The sequence below is a fragment of the Diceros bicornis genome, chromosome 1 (assembly GCF_020826845.1).
Source record: "Diceros bicornis minor isolate mBicDic1 chromosome 1, mDicBic1.mat.cur, whole genome shotgun sequence".
NCBI lineage: Eukaryota > Metazoa > Chordata > Mammalia > Perissodactyla > Rhinocerotidae > Diceros > Diceros bicornis.
The window spans coordinates 75,487,177-75,507,155 of NC_080740.1; the positions used below are offsets into that span (position 1 = coordinate 75,487,177).

At 45.9% G+C, this 19,979-nt stretch overlaps 1 protein-coding gene across 1 annotated transcript in view; it reads left to right on the plus strand.

Moving 5' to 3' along the window:
* The window catches only part of ADRA1B (adrenoceptor alpha 1B), a 47,240-nt gene extending 31,594 nt beyond the window's left edge, over positions 1-15,646 (plus strand). Inside the window, exon 2 of the mRNA XM_058545138.1 lies at positions 15,057-15,646. Within this exon, the coding sequence (XP_058401121.1) occupies positions 15,057-15,646 (590 nt within the window). The remainder of the gene's footprint in view (positions 1-15,056) is intronic.
* Positions 15,647-19,979: the final 4,333 nt, after the last annotated feature.

The window sequence follows — 19,979 nt, forward strand, 5'->3', positions numbered from 1 at the left end:
TCATCCATAAAATGTGCATAATAATTCTATTCACCACATAGGCTTGTAGAGACTGAATAAAATAATAGGCAAAATCTCCTTGCTTCCCTAATCAATGTTAACCTCCTGGAATAAATGCTCAACCAGTTCCAGGTACCTGGGAGATGTTCAGTAAAGATTTGTTGTAAAATGGGACAAAGCTTGGGGACCTCCCTCTGAGAGCGATAATCTAAAAACCTACATCAAACTGAGAAGGGGGCATTTATTTACACAGCAAGAGGTGGAGAAAATGGTATTTTCTGAAAATCTAGATTGTGTTTGAGGAAAGGAACTGTCTCACCACCCCCATCTCTCTTCTCCCCGCCGCCCTCAACAAGGCTGATGGCAAAGCTACTAGGAGGAAGAACAGAAATGTGTGCCTTAAAAAAAGTGACAAGATTTTGGAAGCAATCTGAGAGGAGAGGAGCTGAGATGGGGGAGGGCGAGGAGGGGCTCAGGGAGCCCAGCGTTAAGTAGTGCTCCAAAGGCCTGGTGTGGGTGATTTTCCTCCTCCGGCATCATTGCCTCATGGTGGTATAAGCAGAGCAGGCTGTCGAGGGAAATAGAGCCCAAGGAGCAGGCGAGGCAGGAATGAAGTTAGTCCCTCTGTCCCACTCCAGGAATCCAGAGACTTTGAAGGAGGGCTCTCAACTTCCCAGGGTTATGGAAAAGGGATACTCAAGATAATCTCACTTAGCTTTCAAGGGGTGGGAAGGCCCCCAGCTGATGTCTGGGCTACACATATATAAACAGCATAGGCAGTAAATATTCAACACATCCAGTCCCTTCTTCATGGAAATTCTCAGAAAACAATCTCATGTGGCCGCAGCAAGCCCAGCCAGTTCTCTGTCCTACAGGCCGTCTCTGAGTTGAGCAGTGAATTGTCCTCCAAGGCACTTCCACCTGTTAAATTTCCTAGTGGTGAGTAGCCTTCGAGCTCTGAGTAAGGGCAGGAATTTCAGGGTCATTTTATAGCACGCCTAAACCTGACCTAAACTGAGAAGCGAGATAAAACCCCACTTTGCTAAAATCTGGAGAGCGGCACATATTCAGCAGCAAAGACTAATCATTTCATTGTACAATATTCATGATACCAGAGATGTGCCCGGCTCTGGGGATACGAAAAGGCAGAAGAGGGCTCCGGTGAGAAGACAAGTCACGCTGGAGACAGTGGGCTGGCATCACTCACTCTGTGGTCGAGAAACTCCGAGGGCTGCAGGTGGCAATGAAGACATGACCCCCAAGTGTGACCCCCTGAGGGAGGAGTGCATCCCAGACCAAGCCAGACAAGTGGAAAGGAGACACAGAGCTGTCCAGGGGTCCCAGGCCCAACCTGAACCTCACACAGCGGTTTGGATATAGGGAAAAGTTTGATTACCACCAGCCAAAGGACAGAACAGATGGATGAGTCAGAAAGAGGAGGGCAGGGGAATCAGCAGACAGCTGCAGAGGGAAGGGATGAAAGGCATCACTCAGAGCCTAATGGCCTAAGTGGCCCGATCTGGGCGTTTTACCGTCTGATTCCCCAAGGCCGGTAATTGTGCCTGTTCCTTCATGGAGCCTTTCATCCAAAGACACAGGGCCTCTCCACCAACCGGTAGGTTCGTCTGCTCCCTCAGAAGGAAGGATCACGTGTTGCACGGCCTGTTTGTTCTAGGCCCAGAGACACTCTGGCTGCAGGTATATTTGTACCTTCTCCCCTAATTTTCATTCCATCTCTAAAATGGGATGAACACAAAGCTTAGAATCCAAGCAGGAGGGGCCCTGGTAACTAATGCAACCCCCTCATTCCATACCTGAAGAAATGGAGGCCCAGAAAGGTGATGACCCCACCTAAAAGTCGTCTGCTGCTAGCCTTCTGCTGGCTCTTTTTCTCCCTATATTCTCAAATTCTCAACCTCTCTCTCTCTCATCACAAAAGCAATGATTGTTCAATGCAGAAACAATTTTAAATACAAAGTGAAAATCTTCCCATAAACCCATCCTCCAGGGAGAATCACTATAAATAGTTCCGTGTATATTCACCCACCTTTTTTTTTTTTTCTGTGAATATACTAATACACACATACACACACACACACACACATTTTTTATAAAAATCAGATCATACTAGGCATTCTCTCCTGAAATTTGCTCTTTTCCACTTAAATCTCTCATGGACATCGTTCCATGTAGGCTTTCAGAGAGAGACTATTTTAATAGATGTATGGTGTTTCATTGTGTGAATGGTACATGGTTTATTTCACAATTCCGTTGTTGGAATTTAGGTAATTTCCCATTCGGGGGAATATTTGTACAATTCCTTGTACTTTTGTCTTGCTTTCTTTTTAAGAGTACTTCTGTAGGATAAATTCCTGGACGTGGAGTACTTAGATCAAAAGCTATGCTCATTTTAATTTTATTAGATAATGCTAATTTTCTACCCAAAACTTACACCCGCACACAGAATGTATGAAAATGTCTGTTTTCCCATACCTTTGCCAAATTGAGCCTAAGCAATTTTTAAAATATCTTCCAAACTAATAGACTCAAAATATTTTGCTGCTTTTTAACTTGCCTTATTCATTTTGTAAAGGAATTTTATTATGTTTTCATTAAATTCATCAGCTGTCCATTGTACTTATTTGCTTATTCATATAATTTGCTTATTTTCTATTGAGTTCTTTTTCACTTATTGATTTGAAAGAGAGCTTTGTATATTAGAAATGTTATTCCCTTTACTGTCATTTGAATTTCATTCTTCCTTTAACTTTGTTTTCAAAGTTTACAACCTTATAGAAATGTCTAATCAAACTCGATACTTTTCTTTACAGATCCTGAACTTGCGTCACGCTTAAAATGGTCTTTTCTATTTCAAAATCATAAAAATATTCACTTATATCTTCTAATATTTTAATAATTTTTATACCTAAAATCTTGGATCCATCTGAGTTTATTTTGATGTAAGAAATAAAGTAGGGATCCAGCTTTATTTGTTTCTAAATACCTAGCCTGTTGTCCCAAAATTGCTTATAGAATAATCTCTTTTTTCCCACAAATGTTGAAATGCCATGTAAAATTCTCGTGGATATTTGGCTCTCTTTCTAAACTATATAATTTCATTGATCTATTTGCATTTTCTTGCACTTGCTGCCCTAGTATATTTTTTTATTACTATGATCTTATGATAGGTTTTAATATCTATAGGGGTAGGTCTACTCATCTTCTCAATACCACCCCCCCCCATTCTTCTTTATTTTAATTGACCTGGCTATTTTTTCATGGTTATTCTTCCATATTCCAGAATCTTCCATATAGTTAGTTTAGGATGATTTCGTTTCCTCTCTTTGCCCCCACACCCCCAAAAATAAACCCTGTCGGTATTTTAATGAGATTGTCTTGAATTTACAGATTAATTTGGGGAGAACTGAAGTTATCTTGGATAGAAACTTCCTGTACTAAAGCAACCTATGTCTCTCCATTTATACATGTCTTCTTTTTATGCCCCTTTATAAAGTTTTATAGCTTCCTTCATATAGATCCCACCAATATGCAGTTTCTAAAAGTGTTCTGCAGGGAAAATGCTATTTCCAGTGAGATCAAAGCATGGAACACACTCAGTTTGGCATCAAAGATGGACCCCTAAGTGCTGCTGAGACCACTCCATTCCATTTGCTCCCAACTCTGGGCCTAAGCCAGGAGGTAGCTTTCCTCCTGGAGGCTGGCATGGGTCCATCAATTAATCAGTGGGTAACTGACGACAGTGACCACATGCCCAGCCCTGTGCTACAAGGATACGTCGTAGATCCCATCTTCAAGGAGCTTTGACACTGCCTTAAGACACAGCAGCACATCCCTTAAGAATGGCATTCCATGTTAACCCACGTGCTATGGACTCTTTTGATGAAAAATAAAGGAGAAGAAGCCTGGAGCAGTCAGGAGAGGTTTCAGAAAGGAGATGGGAACTGAACTGGACGTTGGCATGTAGTTACCACTTAAATAAATAAAGAACAGGAAGGAGGCAAAGTAGAAGCAAGGAAATCACTCCACAACCATTTATTCGGCACCTGCTCTGAACCCGATTCTGGGTGAGGCACATGAAGAGGAGGTGACATGCTCAGCAAATGTTTGTGCACATTCGCTATAAGCTAAGCTCTGGGTTAGGTGCTAGGGAACCAAGACGAGTAAGATTGACCCTGGCCTGGAGGAGCTTGTAAACAAGGGAGACAGGTTCTTAAATAAATAAGTTCAACAGCTGTTATGATAGAAATCTGTAGAGAGAACAACAGACTCTTAAACTGGTGACTATGCACCTCCTGGGTACCATGAATGGGATTCATGGGTCTGTGAGCCCCTGAAATTATATGATGCTAGATTATCTGTGTAACCAGCACTGTCAGCTTAAGAATCACTGGGGTAGAGTGACACAAAACTCTTGACTTACAGATACTTGTGTTTTAATGGCCAGATAAAATATATATAAAGACACTATTACAAATAACGAGCAAATGATTCTAGCCTTCTCCCAGCCCAGAATTGTGCTAAGAGCTCAGAGGCAATATTGTCTGTTGGGGAAACTGCCCAGCTTTGAGACCAGGCAGATGTGGGTTTGAATCCCAGCTCTACCATTTAATTGTTATGTGACATTGAGTGAGTTCTGTATACTCGGAGACTTGATTCCCACATCTGTTAATCAAGAATGGGGAATTACAGAACCCACCCCTCCTTCCTGCCTGTTGAGAAGGTGAAATTGGGTAAGGAGTGCAGATCACCTGGATCTTAGCAGGTCTTCCGGGCCTGCTCATTCCTTCCTCCTTGTTTCATACTTCAGAGGAAGCCTGGCATTGTGGGCTGTGGTTATCAGAAGGAAGAATTTGAGCCAGGCTAGAACAGATAGAGAGGAGGAGGGGAAAGGAGAGGGAATCTTACACCAGTGGACAGCAAGGATAAAGGGAAAGGAGCCAGAAAAGTCAATTCATGTTGCAAAGAATCAGTCCATTGCAGCCAAGTTGAGCACGTCGTACATTCCAGCCTAAGTAATTTGAACTTTATCCTATAAACTATAGGAGTCGCTGGAGGGTTTGGGTCAAGGGAGTCAGTCCTTTGGTGAGGTGGCTCTCAGCCCAGCCTTTGCTCATCCATGAATCCCACGATACTCAGGAAAACAATTTTAAAAGTAAAATTGTAATGTGGGTGAAGGCAATGCTTCTCACCCCAGGATCTTGTTAAAAAGCAGATTCTGATTCACTGGATCACTGGGATTCTGCATTTCTAACAAGCACCTAGGTGAAATTGATGCCATTTATCCATGAACCTCACTTTGAGTAGCCAGGGGCTAACATATGTCAGTTTTATTTTTTTTATTAATATTATTATTCATGTAACATGTTGTCTGAGTGCCTATCACATGTCAGGCATTGTGCTAGGCCCTGGGGAGAGAGAGAAGAATCAGACATAACTCTCTTTTCTAGAAGTTCACAGACTAATCAGAGGAGATGAGGCATAGCCCTAAGCAACTGTAATTCAAGGTAGAAAGTGATAAATGCCATATTTTAGGTTCGGATAAAGTGCTTTGAAATTCAGCAAAGAGAGAGATTATTCCCAGTTGAGGGAGAAATTGCCTGGTGCTTAAGGAAATGAATAGAAGCTTCTCTTTCTTATTATTAAGCAATGAATAAGAACCCAGACTTCAGAGTTGCATTTTAATCCTAGCTCTACCATTTACTAGACATGTGATTTTGTTAATCTCTTAAACCTCAGTTTCCTCGTCTGTAAAATGAGGTACAATAATAGCAGGGCTGTTGGAAGGATTGCATGAGCGAATGTTTGTAAACAGAGTACCTAATAACTGGTTTCTAGTTCATTGTAATTGGTGACTCTAGTGATTATTATTGTTTTCAGCATTTGCTTTAAAACTTAACATGGGTCTGTAGGCCCCAAAGATATTGTATTTGTTAGACAATTTTATGATCTCATTCCAGGATTAAGTGGCAAATAAAAATGGAAAAACCTCAAAGGGAATTTCCAAATCCAAGTAAACTTTTACAAAGCTGCTGCTGAAAGAATTAATAACTATTTCAAATTTTTCAAGTTTTTATTGGGCCAAACTGTTTCAGCGGGGAGACGTTGTTTGGCTGTAGGTGTAGCCAAATGCTCCTAATAAGAGCCATGTTGAAAAGGAGCTCCACTCTATTTACAAGCTGATCAAATGGTTCTACCACGCAATGGCTCCCCTGAGGTCCTCGGTTTGTCTGATGCTGAAATAAGTCACATCAAAGTTATAACCATAGAGTCCCAGAATGTCAGAGCCCAGAGGGATGTCACAAACCACCAGCCCTGGGGGGACCAGATAAATGATGCTTTGGGCCCCCATGCCTTGCTGCAGTCTCCAAACCCACCCATTGGTCATTCTATCAACCCATATTTAAGGAAGGCCTACGGATATAGGAATACATAAGGAATAAAGAGGGCCTCCCTTTCTGCCCCACAGTAAGGGGATAAGGGCAGGGGGCCCCCAGGCACGTCGGGAACTAACAGAGGAGGGTGCTGGGCTTAACAAAAGATCTCATTTCAAACCTCTCTCTCTTACCTGTGCGGGACCTTGGCCAAGTGCTGCCCTCCATCTGCACCCCCATCTCTTCATCTGTAAAGCAGGGATAATCCCCCTTTGCTCATAAAGCTATCATGGGCATTAAATGAAATAGAACATGAGAAAGTTGGCTGACACATAACAAGGACCCAATAAGCACGGTATCTTTTGGTTTGTTTTTTTATTCTTTAAATAATATTCATTGAATTTTTCCCAATTACAAAAGTAATTCATGTTTATGGAGAAAATTTTGGAAAACACCAAAAAGCACAGAGAAGCAAAATTCACCCATAACTCCAACACCCAAGGATAAACACTTGATGTTTCCTTCCATGTATATCCTTCCAGGCCTGTATACACATCAACACATATATATTGTTTCCCCATGAGCTGCACGGGGAGTGACTAAGAGCCTCTGTGAGAGGCTGGCTGGATTCAAATTCTAACTCTCTCACCCACTAGCTCTGTGACCTCGAGCAGCTTACTGTCCCTTCCCTCGAGTGTAATAGTCGTGGCCTCCAGCAGGTGTATGCAGGTTGGACACACAGTCACCAAGCAGTGCTGTAGACTACAGTGAGCAATGGCACCCCCTAGGGCTGTGCAGGGCACAGTCATGCCGGGCTGCCTTGGGAACAGTGACCCTTGAAGGAGTAACTGGCACAGGATGGATATGCATCTAGCCCGGTGGCTGACAGAGAGTAGGAGCTTATGGGGCTGCGCCTATGCTCTGCTCACATTCACTCTGGATTTGGGTGATGTGCAAGAGAGCTTGAAGTGACAGCCAGAGATGGCACAAGAAACTGAGGCACATATTCAGTCAATCAATCAGTCGCTGAGCAAATATTTATTTAGCACCTACTATGTGCCAGGGTCTGGGTTCTCCAGTGAGAAAGTTATTCCCTGTTCACTTGTCTTTCAGTCCTTTAGGTTCCTCACAGAGAAATTCCTCTCAATTTAGGGGCAGCACGTCTTCAACACCTCTCAACTCCTGCCAATCTCCCTTTTAGAAAAAGAGAGAGCAGGCTCAGGCCCACCACTGTCTGGAGCAATCCAGAGGTACTAACGTCATTTTGTTTTCATCTTATTTCTCTCTATCATGACATTCTATTTATAAAAAACGATGCAGGTTTTAAAATAGTGATGGGGGCCAGCCCGGTGGCGCAAGCGGTTAAGTGCGTGCGCACCGCTGCGGTGGCCCGAGGTTCGCCGGTACAGATCCCGGGCGCACACCAACACACCACTTGTTAAGCCATGCTGTGGCGGTGTCCCAAATAAAGTAGAGGAAGATGGGCATGGATGTTAGCCCAGGGCCAGTCTTCCTCAGCAAACAAGAGGAGGATTGGCATCGGATGTTAGCTCAGGGCTGGGTCTTCCTCACAAAAAAAAAATAATAATAAAATAAAATAAAATAAGATAGTGATAGAAAGCTTCCTTTAAAAAAAAAGTTTAGTTTAGATACCAAAAGTGAATTGATTTAAGGAAAATCATTAAGTAACTCATGGTCCAGGTGGTAGAGTGACTGATGCTTAGGAAGCCCTAGACTTGAGATGGGTAAGTCTTAACTCTCAGAGGGTTGCTGACCCCTTCAAGCCCATACAGATCCTCCCCCAGAAAAATGCATGAACATCGAGTACAATTTCATCAGGTTCGAGAACCACCTGGAGCCCATCTATGGGCCTGTATTGGGAAGAGCAGTAGGGTGAGAGTCCCGATGCCTGGTCAACACGGTAGATCTCATCCTCTTCGCCACCTCCCTCATCATTGTGGCAGCAGTCCTGACAGTAACGGCAGTGCTGGCAGTGGTAAAGGTAACAGTGTTTGAAGCAGGTGGAATAACTGCTCTTACGGAGTGCTTTCAACATGGCAGGCACTTACCAAGCCTAAGCTCATCTCATCCGTGCAGAAAAGAACTGTCACCCTTCTCATCCTCAAGTAGCCTCTCCAAGGTCACACAGCTGGGAAGCCAGAGCTAGGATTTGAACCCAGATCTACCTACCTGTGGCGCCTGAATAAATCCTTAACCACTAAATTTCACTACCTCAATAAATGTTTACTGAATCAAAAGAATGATAACTTGAACAGGTGCTGGCAGCTGTCCTGTCATTCACTAGCTGAATGACCTTGAGCAAGTCACTCAACCTCACTGAGCTTCCGTTAAGGAAGAAGGTTTCCCAGTCCCGGCAAGCCGTGATGCTACGATGCATGGCAAGGGGCTTAGACCATTTCATGAGCAAGAGAAGTGGAGCCAGGTTTAGGGACATGTCCAGCCAGTTAGTGGCCATCTCAAAGAGCGGGGCACAGCCCTGACTTCCAGCAGGCCTTCCAGGAAGCCGCATTTCCTGTTGATACTTGCTCCCCTCTCCTGGCAGCTTCGTTGGCCCCCAAAGGTCTGCTTTAATGCCCAGGGAAAAAGATCCCTGTCACCAATTCTCTTTCATGCCAAAGAGGCTCAGTGCCTTCCCTAATTAACTACGGCTTCTTGGCTGCCACCAGGGCTGGCCAGCCTAGCAAACAGGGCCCCTAATCCCAGTAGCTACTGGGCTGCTGGAGGGAGAGGGAGGGGGGAAGGGGCCGAAATATGTGTGGAATCCAAAGCACCCGGCAGTGCAGTCCCTGACCCACACTGCCCCTCTGTGGTGGGTCTAGAGAAGCAGGCATGCCCCAGCAGGGATGGGCAGGACTTCCACCGCCAGCTTCACGGGGACTCTGAATTTTAAGGCTGGACAGGACTCAGATCAGACCACCAAATAGAGGAGGGAAACTGACGCCCAGAAAGGGAAAGCAACTTACCCAAAATGATACACCGAGTCACCAAACATAGGTCCCATGCACAGCTTTCCTGTAATTCGATTTCCAGCTCAATCAGAGATTTACGGGAATAATAATAACGATTTAGTTAATTAGCATTAATGCAGAGTTGATCTGGGTGGCACGCACCTGGTACACAGAATGCTAATAAGGACTTTACATGTTTTATCTTGCTTAATCCTCACAATAACCCAGAGAGACTGGTACTATTATTAGCCCCATTTTACTGATGAGAAAACTGAGGCTTAGGGATAGTCTGAAACTTATTCAAGGTCCCATGGCTGCTGGTGAGAGAGCCAGGATTCTATCCCAAGGAGTCCAGTTCAGACAAGAAAAGGGACTCCCTGTCAGAAGTCACTGAGGGCTTGTTCAGGGTGGGTGTGCCATGCTGGGGTCTGCAGGAGGACAAAATAAATGGAATGAAAATAGACCAAGAGGATGGGTGACATCATTATTCAGCATCCAGACAAGCAAGGATTAAAAACTGACCGAACTCAGAGTTGTAGAGGTGTAGGGAAAATATCACACACATACACAATCGATAGGAGGGTAAACAGGTCCCACCAGTTCAGAAGGCAATTTGGCTAGCTGTCAGCACTTAAATGTGCAACTGACCCAGTGATTCCTCCTGTAGGAATTTATGCTACAGAAACACTCAAACGTACAAAAAGCAAAATGCATGGGGCTTTTCATTACTGCAGTTTATAACAACCAAAAACGGAAACCACCTACTTGACTATCATTAGGAAAGAGTTAAGTTAACTACTATATACCCAGACGGAAGAATGTAATGTCCTGACATGGGGAAATGTCTTTTATATGTATTCTAAGCAAAGAATATATACTCTAAGCAACTTAGGGAAAGATATGTGTATGACCCTAAACAAACAATCTAAAAGGATAAAAACAAAGCTGTTAACTCTGGCCCCCTCTATTTGAATGGAGAAAGAATTTCCACTCCATATTTTATACAATTTTTGTAATGAATGTGTAATTTTTTTAAAATTCAGTTTTTAAATTTTAAGTGAGGTTTTCTTAATAGACTTTATTTTTTAGAGCAATTTTAGATTCACACCCAAATTGATGGGAAGGTACCGAGATTTCCCATACACCCACTGTCCCCACACATGCACAGCCTCCCCTATTATCAACATCCCCCACCAGAGTGGCACATTTGTTACAATTGATGAACCTACATCAACACATCATCATCACCCAAAGTCCATGGTTTACATTACGGCTCACTCTTGCTGTTGTAAATTTTATGGGTTTGGACAAATGTATAATGACACGTATCCACCATTATAGTATTATACCAAGTGGTTTCACTGCCCTAAAAATCCTCTGTGCTCCCCTATTCATCCCTCCATGTGTCACTTTCATAATAGACATACACGTGTCTGGAGAGGAAAAGAAAAGAAAAGAAGATGTGGTTCCTGTCCAGAAGGACTTTACAGTCTGGAGGGTGAACAAGGACTCAGCCAGCCCTGGGATGGCTCAACAACAGTAACGGGCAAAAAAATATATAGCAGAATAAGATCTGATTGTATACGTTCTGTGGGTGCAGAATAATGAAGTCAATCTGAGTTGGGTGGGATTAATCAGAGCAGAGTTTCTAGAGGAGGGCGATGGCTGAACCAGGATATAAAGTGTATTTGGAAGATGGCCATCATTTTATTATTATTTTCAAGATGCCAGACCCTGTGTCAAGTATTTTACGTGGATATTTTCATGTATTTAAAATAACCCTATGAAACAGATATTACCCCCATTTTATGGATAAGAAAATTGAGCCTGAGAGGGCCAATTAACTTTTCTAAAGTCAAACAGCCAGTACACACAAAAAAGGGACTCAAAACTAGGTCTACGTGATGCCAAACCCTGTGCTCAAGCCACTGGGAAACACCGCCTAAATCAGCCAAGGGCAAGGAACGACCTTCTCAGAGGAACACGCAGCTCAGGGAGCCCAAACTCAAACTGCGGCTATAAACATTTGTCCACAAGAAAAGTTGGCATCATCCCCTCACCTTTGGCTGAACACTTCTCAGGGCCATGGTCCTTGGAGAGCACTTTGTAAGAAAATAAAAGCAAAAGTCTAGCCTACCTTTGTCCTTGAAAACGGACTTCCAACGTGATGGAAGTGAAGAAGAACCTAGAAAGAAATGCCACTTGGGGGCCAACCCAGTGGCGTAGTGGTTAGGTTCGGTGCACTCTGCTTCAGCGGCCCAGGTTCACAGGTTTGAATCCTGGGCACGGACATGCACCACTCACCAGCCATGCTGTGGCAGCGACCCACCTATAAAATAGAAGAGGATTGGCACAGATGTTAGCTCAGGGCGAATCTTCCTCAGTAAAAAAAAAAAAAAGAAATGCCATTTGGGCATGGGAGGGGACAGAGTGATATTCATGCCCCTATCATGGCATTCAGCAGGTGCTCAGTATTTGTGGAATGAATGAATGTATAAAATGCAATACCACTTTCATATGCTGGTGAGCTGATCCATAAAATGGGGCCGCGAGTAGTGCCTTCATCAAGGGATTATTGTGATAATTAAGTGGGCTAATGGTGTAAAGGGTTTAGCACAGGACCTGTACAGAGCACACACACAATATAAATCATGGTTCTGATGAATATTAGCGGTTAGCATTATATTGTTATTTGTGTATCCTTTAAAAATGCCAGTCCCTGAAGGTGCATCCCCATTAAGCCATTTATTGCCTATTTTGCTACCTAAGGTTGGCAAGCAAAGTTACAAGTTTGTCTTCAGCAGGCACGCTCTCCTGCTCTGGATCCTTCCCACCTTTGGCCACGAATGTCTGTGCATCCCCAGCCTCCATCCTGGGACCTACACGTCCTCGTTAAGATGGTGTGCCTACCTGTACACACACACATCAGCATTTACCCTCCAGGGTAATACACAACGTTTCACACAGGGTAATACACAAGCTTCATCTCCCTCTCTCCACTTCTCCCCAAAATTTATTCTCCCGTTTCCCATTTTATCAAAACCAGTTCCTACGCCCTTCAGACCCAGTGACAAAAACAGGTCCATCCCTGTGGCCAGAGACAACTCATCCATCGTGGTTACTAGGTGTTCAGATGCCGTATTTGCATCTCAGCTCAGACCTTCCATACAGTGTCTTAATCCAAAGGAGTATCTGGGATGGTGGGACAAAAACCTAATGGTGCGGGCCTTGTCACAAATAAGACCACAAGGTGGCGCCCTCATCTGCCTCACCAAGGACAAACACAGAACGTAGCCCACGCCCACATTTCCCCTGAGTTGGGAAAAGAGTCAGCGTACTTGTAGTTAGCACTTACATCCTGGTATGGATGACTTTCTTTCCAAGTTTAACCCCTCTCTGGCTTAGCCCTGCGCCAGGAGCCCAGCCACCATCCCTGGGTTGCTAAGCAGAGAAGCAGGAGGCTCCCTGTAGCAATAGGCCAAACTTATCCTGAGGGTGAAGTACTACAGGGGGAAAATCAAGCGCAATACAAAATCAAAGACAGTAATTCTTGTAGGATCTGCGCCACCACTGTGGGATCTTCAGCCACTCACTGGGTCTCAGTGTCTCCATCCGCAAAACGAGGAGGTTGGACTTACTGATTGCTAAGATCCCTCCCATTCAGTTATTCCAGAGGTGCATGCTCTTCAATCAACAAATGGATTCAAAGATGATCCCAAAGACCAGGCCCTTGGGAAGCTCACAGTCTAACGGAGGAAATAGACAGGAATATGATAGTCACTGTACCGCAGGCGGAGTGCAGGGTTAGGGATGTCGTTTGAAGTTACAAAATGTTCTGTACAGCACAATTCCATTTTTTTAATATTTAAATATGTACATACAACAGAAAAAAAAAATCTGCAAGTGTATGTACCATAATGTGATTTCTCTGCATTGCAGGGTTATGCACGCTTTTAAAACACTTTTTCTTTTGTTTTTGCTTCTTATGTTTTCTCGTTTTCCACAAAGGATATTATTAATAGCATTTTCTATAAAAATATATTTTGTATTCAAACAGAATTTAGTTTAAATCCCAGCAATGTTACAAACATGCTGTGTGACATGGGGCAAGTCACTTAACCTCTCCAAGTCTCAGCTGCCTTTGCATTTAAAATGGAAATTGTTTTTAATTTAATATTGCCATAAAATGTTTTTGGACCTCAAATGCAGAGGGATGAGTTAATCATGTTTCTCATTTCATAACACCCCACTGTCGTCAATCTCTGCCAGGCCTCTCTCTCATCTTACTGATTTATTTCCTTTTATTCCCATTTCCGTCTGCCTACACCCTTAGGCAACCATTTTGTGTTTGATATGTATTTTTTAATTTGAAAGTGTATTTGCAAAATGCATGTGATTGTTTGTTGTGTTAGTTAAACAGTATTATGTTATAAATCTCATTCTGTTTCCTTTTTTTTTTTTCACAAAGAACGATGTACTTAAGATCTTTCCATGCCGCTATGTGGACATCCAGGGCCTCTAAGCGTCGCATAATCGCCATGCTATGCATCGACCCCACTCTACCTTCTCGTAATTCCCAGTGAGGGACACCCAGGTTTTCTCCAACTCTCTGTCACCATAAACAGCACTGCCCTGAGCCATGCCCGTATATGTTCCCTTATGGACCCGTGTGAAATTTCTTTGAGATCTATGCCCTGGAGCAGAATTGCTGGGTCGGGAGGTGTGTGTATACTTAATGGGACCAAGTGGTGCCAGAGTCTTCTCCAGAAGGTCTTCAGAGTCTGTGCCCCCACCAGCCATGCAGAAGGCTCCCCATGTCCCCACACTCCTGCCTACACTTGGCACTAGCCAGCTTCCTAATTTTTGCCAGCCTAACAGACATGTTATATCTCTTAGTGGCTTTCATTTTCATTTATTTGACTGTCTAATATTTTGAGCATCTTGGCATATGCTCATTATAAATTTCCGATTTTTTAAATTGCCTGTTCGTTTTCTGTCTTTGATTTCTTTTGCCCACATTTCTACTGGGAACGCTCTCCTGTTGATTTGCTGGAGTTCCTTATATATTCTAAATACACTCCTTGACTGTCTTGGCATTGTAAATATCTCCTCCCACCCTTGCCTCCTAGTTTATCTTTTTGAAGTGTTCAGTGGTTTTTCTTCGCCCCTAATCAAAAAGATCGTCCTTTACATTTGTCTTCTTTTACCTTTCAAGTTTTACCTTTTGCATTTAGGTATTTAACACATCTCATATTTGCCATGGAAATAAATCAGCGTCTACTCCAGGGCGTTTTGTGAAGGATAAAATAACACAGGTGAAGCGCCTAGCACAGTGCCTCTGACCCAAGAGCTGCGCAATTGTGGGTGATGATTATCGTTTGAGTAGAAAGCGATAAGCGCCACCCTAGGAAATCGCGAGATCTAGGAGTTTAACCGCTGTTTAGCTAGATCAGAAAAGGTTTTATGGGCGAAGGGAAAGTTAACGATGTTGGTCCTAAAAATGAATGTAGGGGTCATTTATTTTGAGACGGAAAGGCGAGCAATCCAGGCAGAGGAACTGGCCCGGGCAAAGGCCTGGCAGCAGGAATTGCCCGTTGACAATGTTTACGCGGAGCACATGGAGGAGAGGGCCTGAGTACTCACAAACTGCTGTCTGTCTTTCTGCCCGTGCCCACCCCACCCCCTCCCCCTGCAGGCTCCCTGTTCTCAACCCTGAAGCCCCCCGACGCCGTGTTCAAGGTGGTGTTCTGGCTGGGCTACTTCAACAGCTGCCTCAACCCCATCATCTACCCGTGCTCCAGCAAGGAGTTCAAGCGCGCCTTCGTGCGCATCCTCGGGTGCCAGTGCCGCGGCCGGCGCCGCCGCCGCCGGCGCCGCCTGGGCGGCTGCGCCTACACCTACCGGCCGTGGACGCGCGGCGGCTCGCTGGAGCGCTCGCAGTCGCGCAAGGACTCGCTGGACGACAGCGGCAGCTGTCTGAGCGGCAGCCAGCGGACCCTGCCCTCGGCCTCGCCGAGCCCCGGCTACCTGGGCCGCGGCGCGCCGCCGCCCGTCGAGCTGTGCGCCTTCCCGGAGTGGAAGGCGCCCGGCGCCCTCCTGAGCCTGCCCGCGCCCGAGCCCCCGGGCCACCGCGGCCGCCGCGACTCGGGCCCGCTCTTCACCTTCAAGCTCCTGGCCGAGCCCGAGAGCCCCGGGACGGACGGGGGCTGCGAGGCCGCGGCCGACGTGGCCAACGGGCAGCCGGGCTTCAAAACCAACATGCCCCTGGCGCCCGGGCACTTTTAGGGCCCCGCGCACCGCTTCCTTTCCCTGGGGAGGAAATCATCGTGGGGGGCGGGCAGGGGAGGGGAGGAAGGGAGTGTCGGCACCCGGTGGACACGGGCCCCAAGGGGAACAGGGGGCGGGGGTCGGGGAGAGGGGCAGCTGCTTTTCTGGCAGGGGCATGGGTGCCAGGTACAGCAGAGAGCTGGGCCGAGCATGCTGAGAGCCTGGGGGACCCGACGCCGGCCGGGATTTACGTCTCTCTCTCTCTCTCTCTCTCTCTCTCTCTGTGTATATATATCATCGAGTCCTCGTGTACATGTATTTAACCGTGGGTACACGTGCGTGTGTCTGTGCGGTGTACGTGCGTCTGCATGTGTGCGTGAGTGGGACCGCCCGCGCGGGGGCAGAGCGAGTGCGCGCCCAGGAGGCAGCAGGGCGTCGTTTGTCTTGTGACTTCGTGCCTCTCAAGCCCCTCCTTGTACTTCCCTGAACGATGGCACTTTGGCGGAGGTGGAAACAAAGTCGGACATTAAAGGTCATTTCTCCTGTGCGGCTTTGAGTAGTTTGTGAACTGGGTGGTAGGCAGGGTCTGGAGTTTCCGTTTCCTTCCCCTTCAGGTTTGTCAGCGTCCCTCCCGCCGGTTAAGTGAGCGCGCTCCACTGCTGGTGGCCTTGGTTCAGATCTCGGGGGGGGGGCGCACGAAAGCACCGCTTGTCAGGCCATCCTGTGGTGGCGTCCCATATAAAGTGGAGGAAGATGGGCACAGACGTTAGCCCAGGGCAAGTCTTCCAAGATATGGATCTGTGTAGCCAATCAACACACACGGGCACAACGACCCTCCTAAGCTCTCCTAACTGGTGGGCCTGACTAGGAAAGTCAGGCAGAGAGGTAGAGCCCACCTTGAGGAAGGTAACCTAAGTTCTAGTTTCAGCCCTGCTACCAATTTATAGTATGACCTTGAGACAGTCACATCCCATTTCTAGATCTTGGTTTCCCATGTGTGGTAATGATAGGATTGATTCTAGGGTCTTTTCTGCCTCTGAAAGCCTCCAATTTGCTAAAACAATAAAAGATGGAGAACAAAACAGGGACCATTTTTCTTCCCTGAAATTCAAAAACAAGCGTCAGAGGAAGCCCCACCTCAATCCCATTCTCTTCCCACTTTGCTTTTTCTAAGTTGAGCTTCATAATTTCTCAAATGGCAGGAGCCTCTTCCAATAATATTAGCACATCAATCATTTATTCTATAGGTGATTGAAATAGAAAATGCTTTAAGGAGGGAGAGGTAGTCATTCATGTAGCTGAAAAGGGTGGGAGTGTCAGGCCTGGCTGGATCCAGGGGCTTAAACAAGACTGTCAGCTTGCTCACAGGCTCTCACTCTTTCGTCTAGCTTCCGTCTTTTAGCTCTGCTTATCTTTATATGTTGCTCCTGTTTCCTTTCTGCAAATAGCTTTCTCACACCATTCTTACAACTTGAAACCCCCTCAAAAGGAGAAATAAGATTTCCCAGCAGTTCTACAAAGAAGAAAAAAAAAGTCCTTGGGAAGATAGAGGTTCTGTATCACAGACCCCTTTGAGACTCTTATGAACGTTATACCTTCCAGAAAAATGCACCTATAAAAAAATGTACAGCATTTTCATACAATTTCAGGTGACTCATCCTGTTTAAGATCCAACGAACTAAGCATGATACCCCACATCCACAGGTTATTTGAACTAAACTGGATTTCCAGAATTATCTAGGCCAACCCCTCATCTTTACAGATTGGGAGACTGAGGTAAATAACTTGATCAAGTCATACTAAACTAGGACTAGGACTCGAGCTCAGGTCTACTGCCTCCCTGTCCACTGCCTTTTACGTTCCCTCATGCTGCCATCTTGGGGTCAAGCACATCCTCCAACCGAGAGCAGGTCTCTTGTTGCCTCTGTAGAGAAAAGGGAGTCCTAGGGAAGGAGGAGCCTAGACCCAGTTCCCAGGGAGGAAGGAACAGTTTGGGGCAGTCTTCTGAAAACATTTTGTTAGCCACGCAAATCTTTCAAACCAGCCTGACACAGAATCCTGATGTAAGTGCGGCCCAGAGTGAAGTGGGGAAAGGAGGACAGAGCCCCACTCCCTTGGCCTCCTCCTCCTCCTCAGCCCCTTCCTCTGGCCTGCCCAAGCACCCACAGAATGAGGTTTGAAAAGTACTGGTCTAGTGCAAGTGAATAAGACTTGGAGTCAGTAGGAGCTGGGTTCAAGTCTTGGCTCTGTGTGACCTTGAACGATTCACCCTGCCTCTTCTGCTCTGTTTCTCCATCTGTTAGATGGGCACGATCGCCACAGCCCACCAGGAAGCACAAAGGATTCAGTGAGATCATCATGGTATAAACACCGAACTATGAATCACTGGGCAGATGCAAGTTATAATTTGGACCTCAGATATCTGAAGCCACAGGCACCAAAGTCATTTCCTGAGCTGCTCAGCTCTGATGACCTCACACATTACTGGTGTTTGGAGGCCACCAGGCAGCACAGGGAGGCCGTGCAGGGAGCCGTGGCAGCCTCCTGTGTCTTTCCAGAAGGAAAGTTGGCCAAGTAGGGGCTCACATCCCCAGAAAGTGCTGGGTTCCAGATCTGCCCCCAGCCAGGGCCTGCATTATGCTGACTCTCCAGGTCACCTCACTGTGCTCAGGCCCAGGAAGGATCCAGAGTTCATCATCAGCCCTTGGGGAAAACAGGTCCTCTCTCCTCTGACCTCCCAACTGGCAGCAAAGCAGCCCTACTTTATCCTCTCCAGCCACCCAAACACTGCTGGGTCATTTGTTACCACTGAGGTGTGCACAGGGAAACATCTGCCAATCAAAGTCAAGAGGTGAGTGGCTTCCCAAGATGGGGTTAGTTAGTTAATCCTTCAGATCTGGGCTCAAATCCCACCTCTGTCATTTAGCAGCCATGTGACCTTGGGCAACTCATGTCATGAGTCTAAACCTCAGTTTCCTTAACTATAACAGGGATAATAATAGTCCTACTTCATAGGGACATTAGGAGGATCAAATGAGACCATGAGGGTAAACAACACCATGCCAGTCACTGGGTCAGCATCCGATAAACGGTAGCTATTAGCGGAAGTATTAATTATTCAATTCTTTACTTTGATATATGAAGTTTAGACAATCTGAGTAAAGGGACAAATAAAACAAATTCAGTGTTATTCCTCAGATTCCAGGGTTTTAGGACTCAGAGTCTACCTTGAAGAAGAAAAACACAAGTTTATGACAGAGTAAAAGAATTGTGTGTTCTACAGCAGGAAGAAACATGGTACTCAAAGAGGTGATCAGCCCAAACGAAAAGTAAAAATGAAATGTAATAAAAGTTATAGAACATTTCAGGTTGACAAAACCAGACTGGCTGCGTGAGGGAAGCCTGGATATCTTAGGGACAGTGCATCCTGTGATGGAGGAGCGGGAGGAGGGGACACAGAGCTGCTCCCAGGATGCACCTGAGATCAAGGCCGGGCTCCAGTACCTGAGGCAGGTACCGTAGCCTGTCTGAGGCCAATCGTCTTACCTGTAAATTGAGGACGTGGTTGGCAATGACCTCACAAGGCTGAGATGAGACAAAATATGAAAGAGCTTGACCCAGAGTAGGCCCTATTGTTATTACCTGCGGATGACTTTATAGATCCTCCATTCCAGCAGTTCTCAACTTTTCCTGCATCAGCAGCTCCTCTAAGAATCTGATGAAAACTAGAGAAAAGTGAACATAACAGCCCAAATTTCACCTACAATTCATGCCCCACAAATCCCCCAACGGACACGCAGGTTATAAACTTCCCTGCAGATTCACCTCCCTCAATATACAAAAGTAGCCAAATCCAGAGAGAGGTACGCACAAGAGAGGTGAATGTATCCCACCCAGCCCTCGGGGAACTCAGCCTGGATGAGAGGTGGGCAGGTCACCAAGCAATCCTATTTGAGTCTGTAACAGGGGTCGGGGGGTCCACTATCATCCTCACTTGGTGACACCCCGAGTGTCAGGCTCCATCTTCCATTTGGGGCGAGGAGGTGATGGTTAAGCGCCCTGGGTTCTTGGAAGTAGATTGGATGAGACCTACGCAAAGTACTGAGCATCGCTCCTCCACATAAGAACAGGCCTCATCCTGCCTGCTGTCACCAGGATGTCCTCACCAGATGCCAAAAAGTAGAACAGATTCAGGATTGGCTTCCACCTGGCGCTGGGAGCAAACATGGCAGCCTCTAGCTACCCCACCTCCTCCTAGCAGATGCCTTCAGGACCCCCTTCGCCCTACCCCACCAGTCCGTGGAATCTTTATTTAGCCTGGCTGTGGGTGAGGGTGGGGATACGAAGGGAG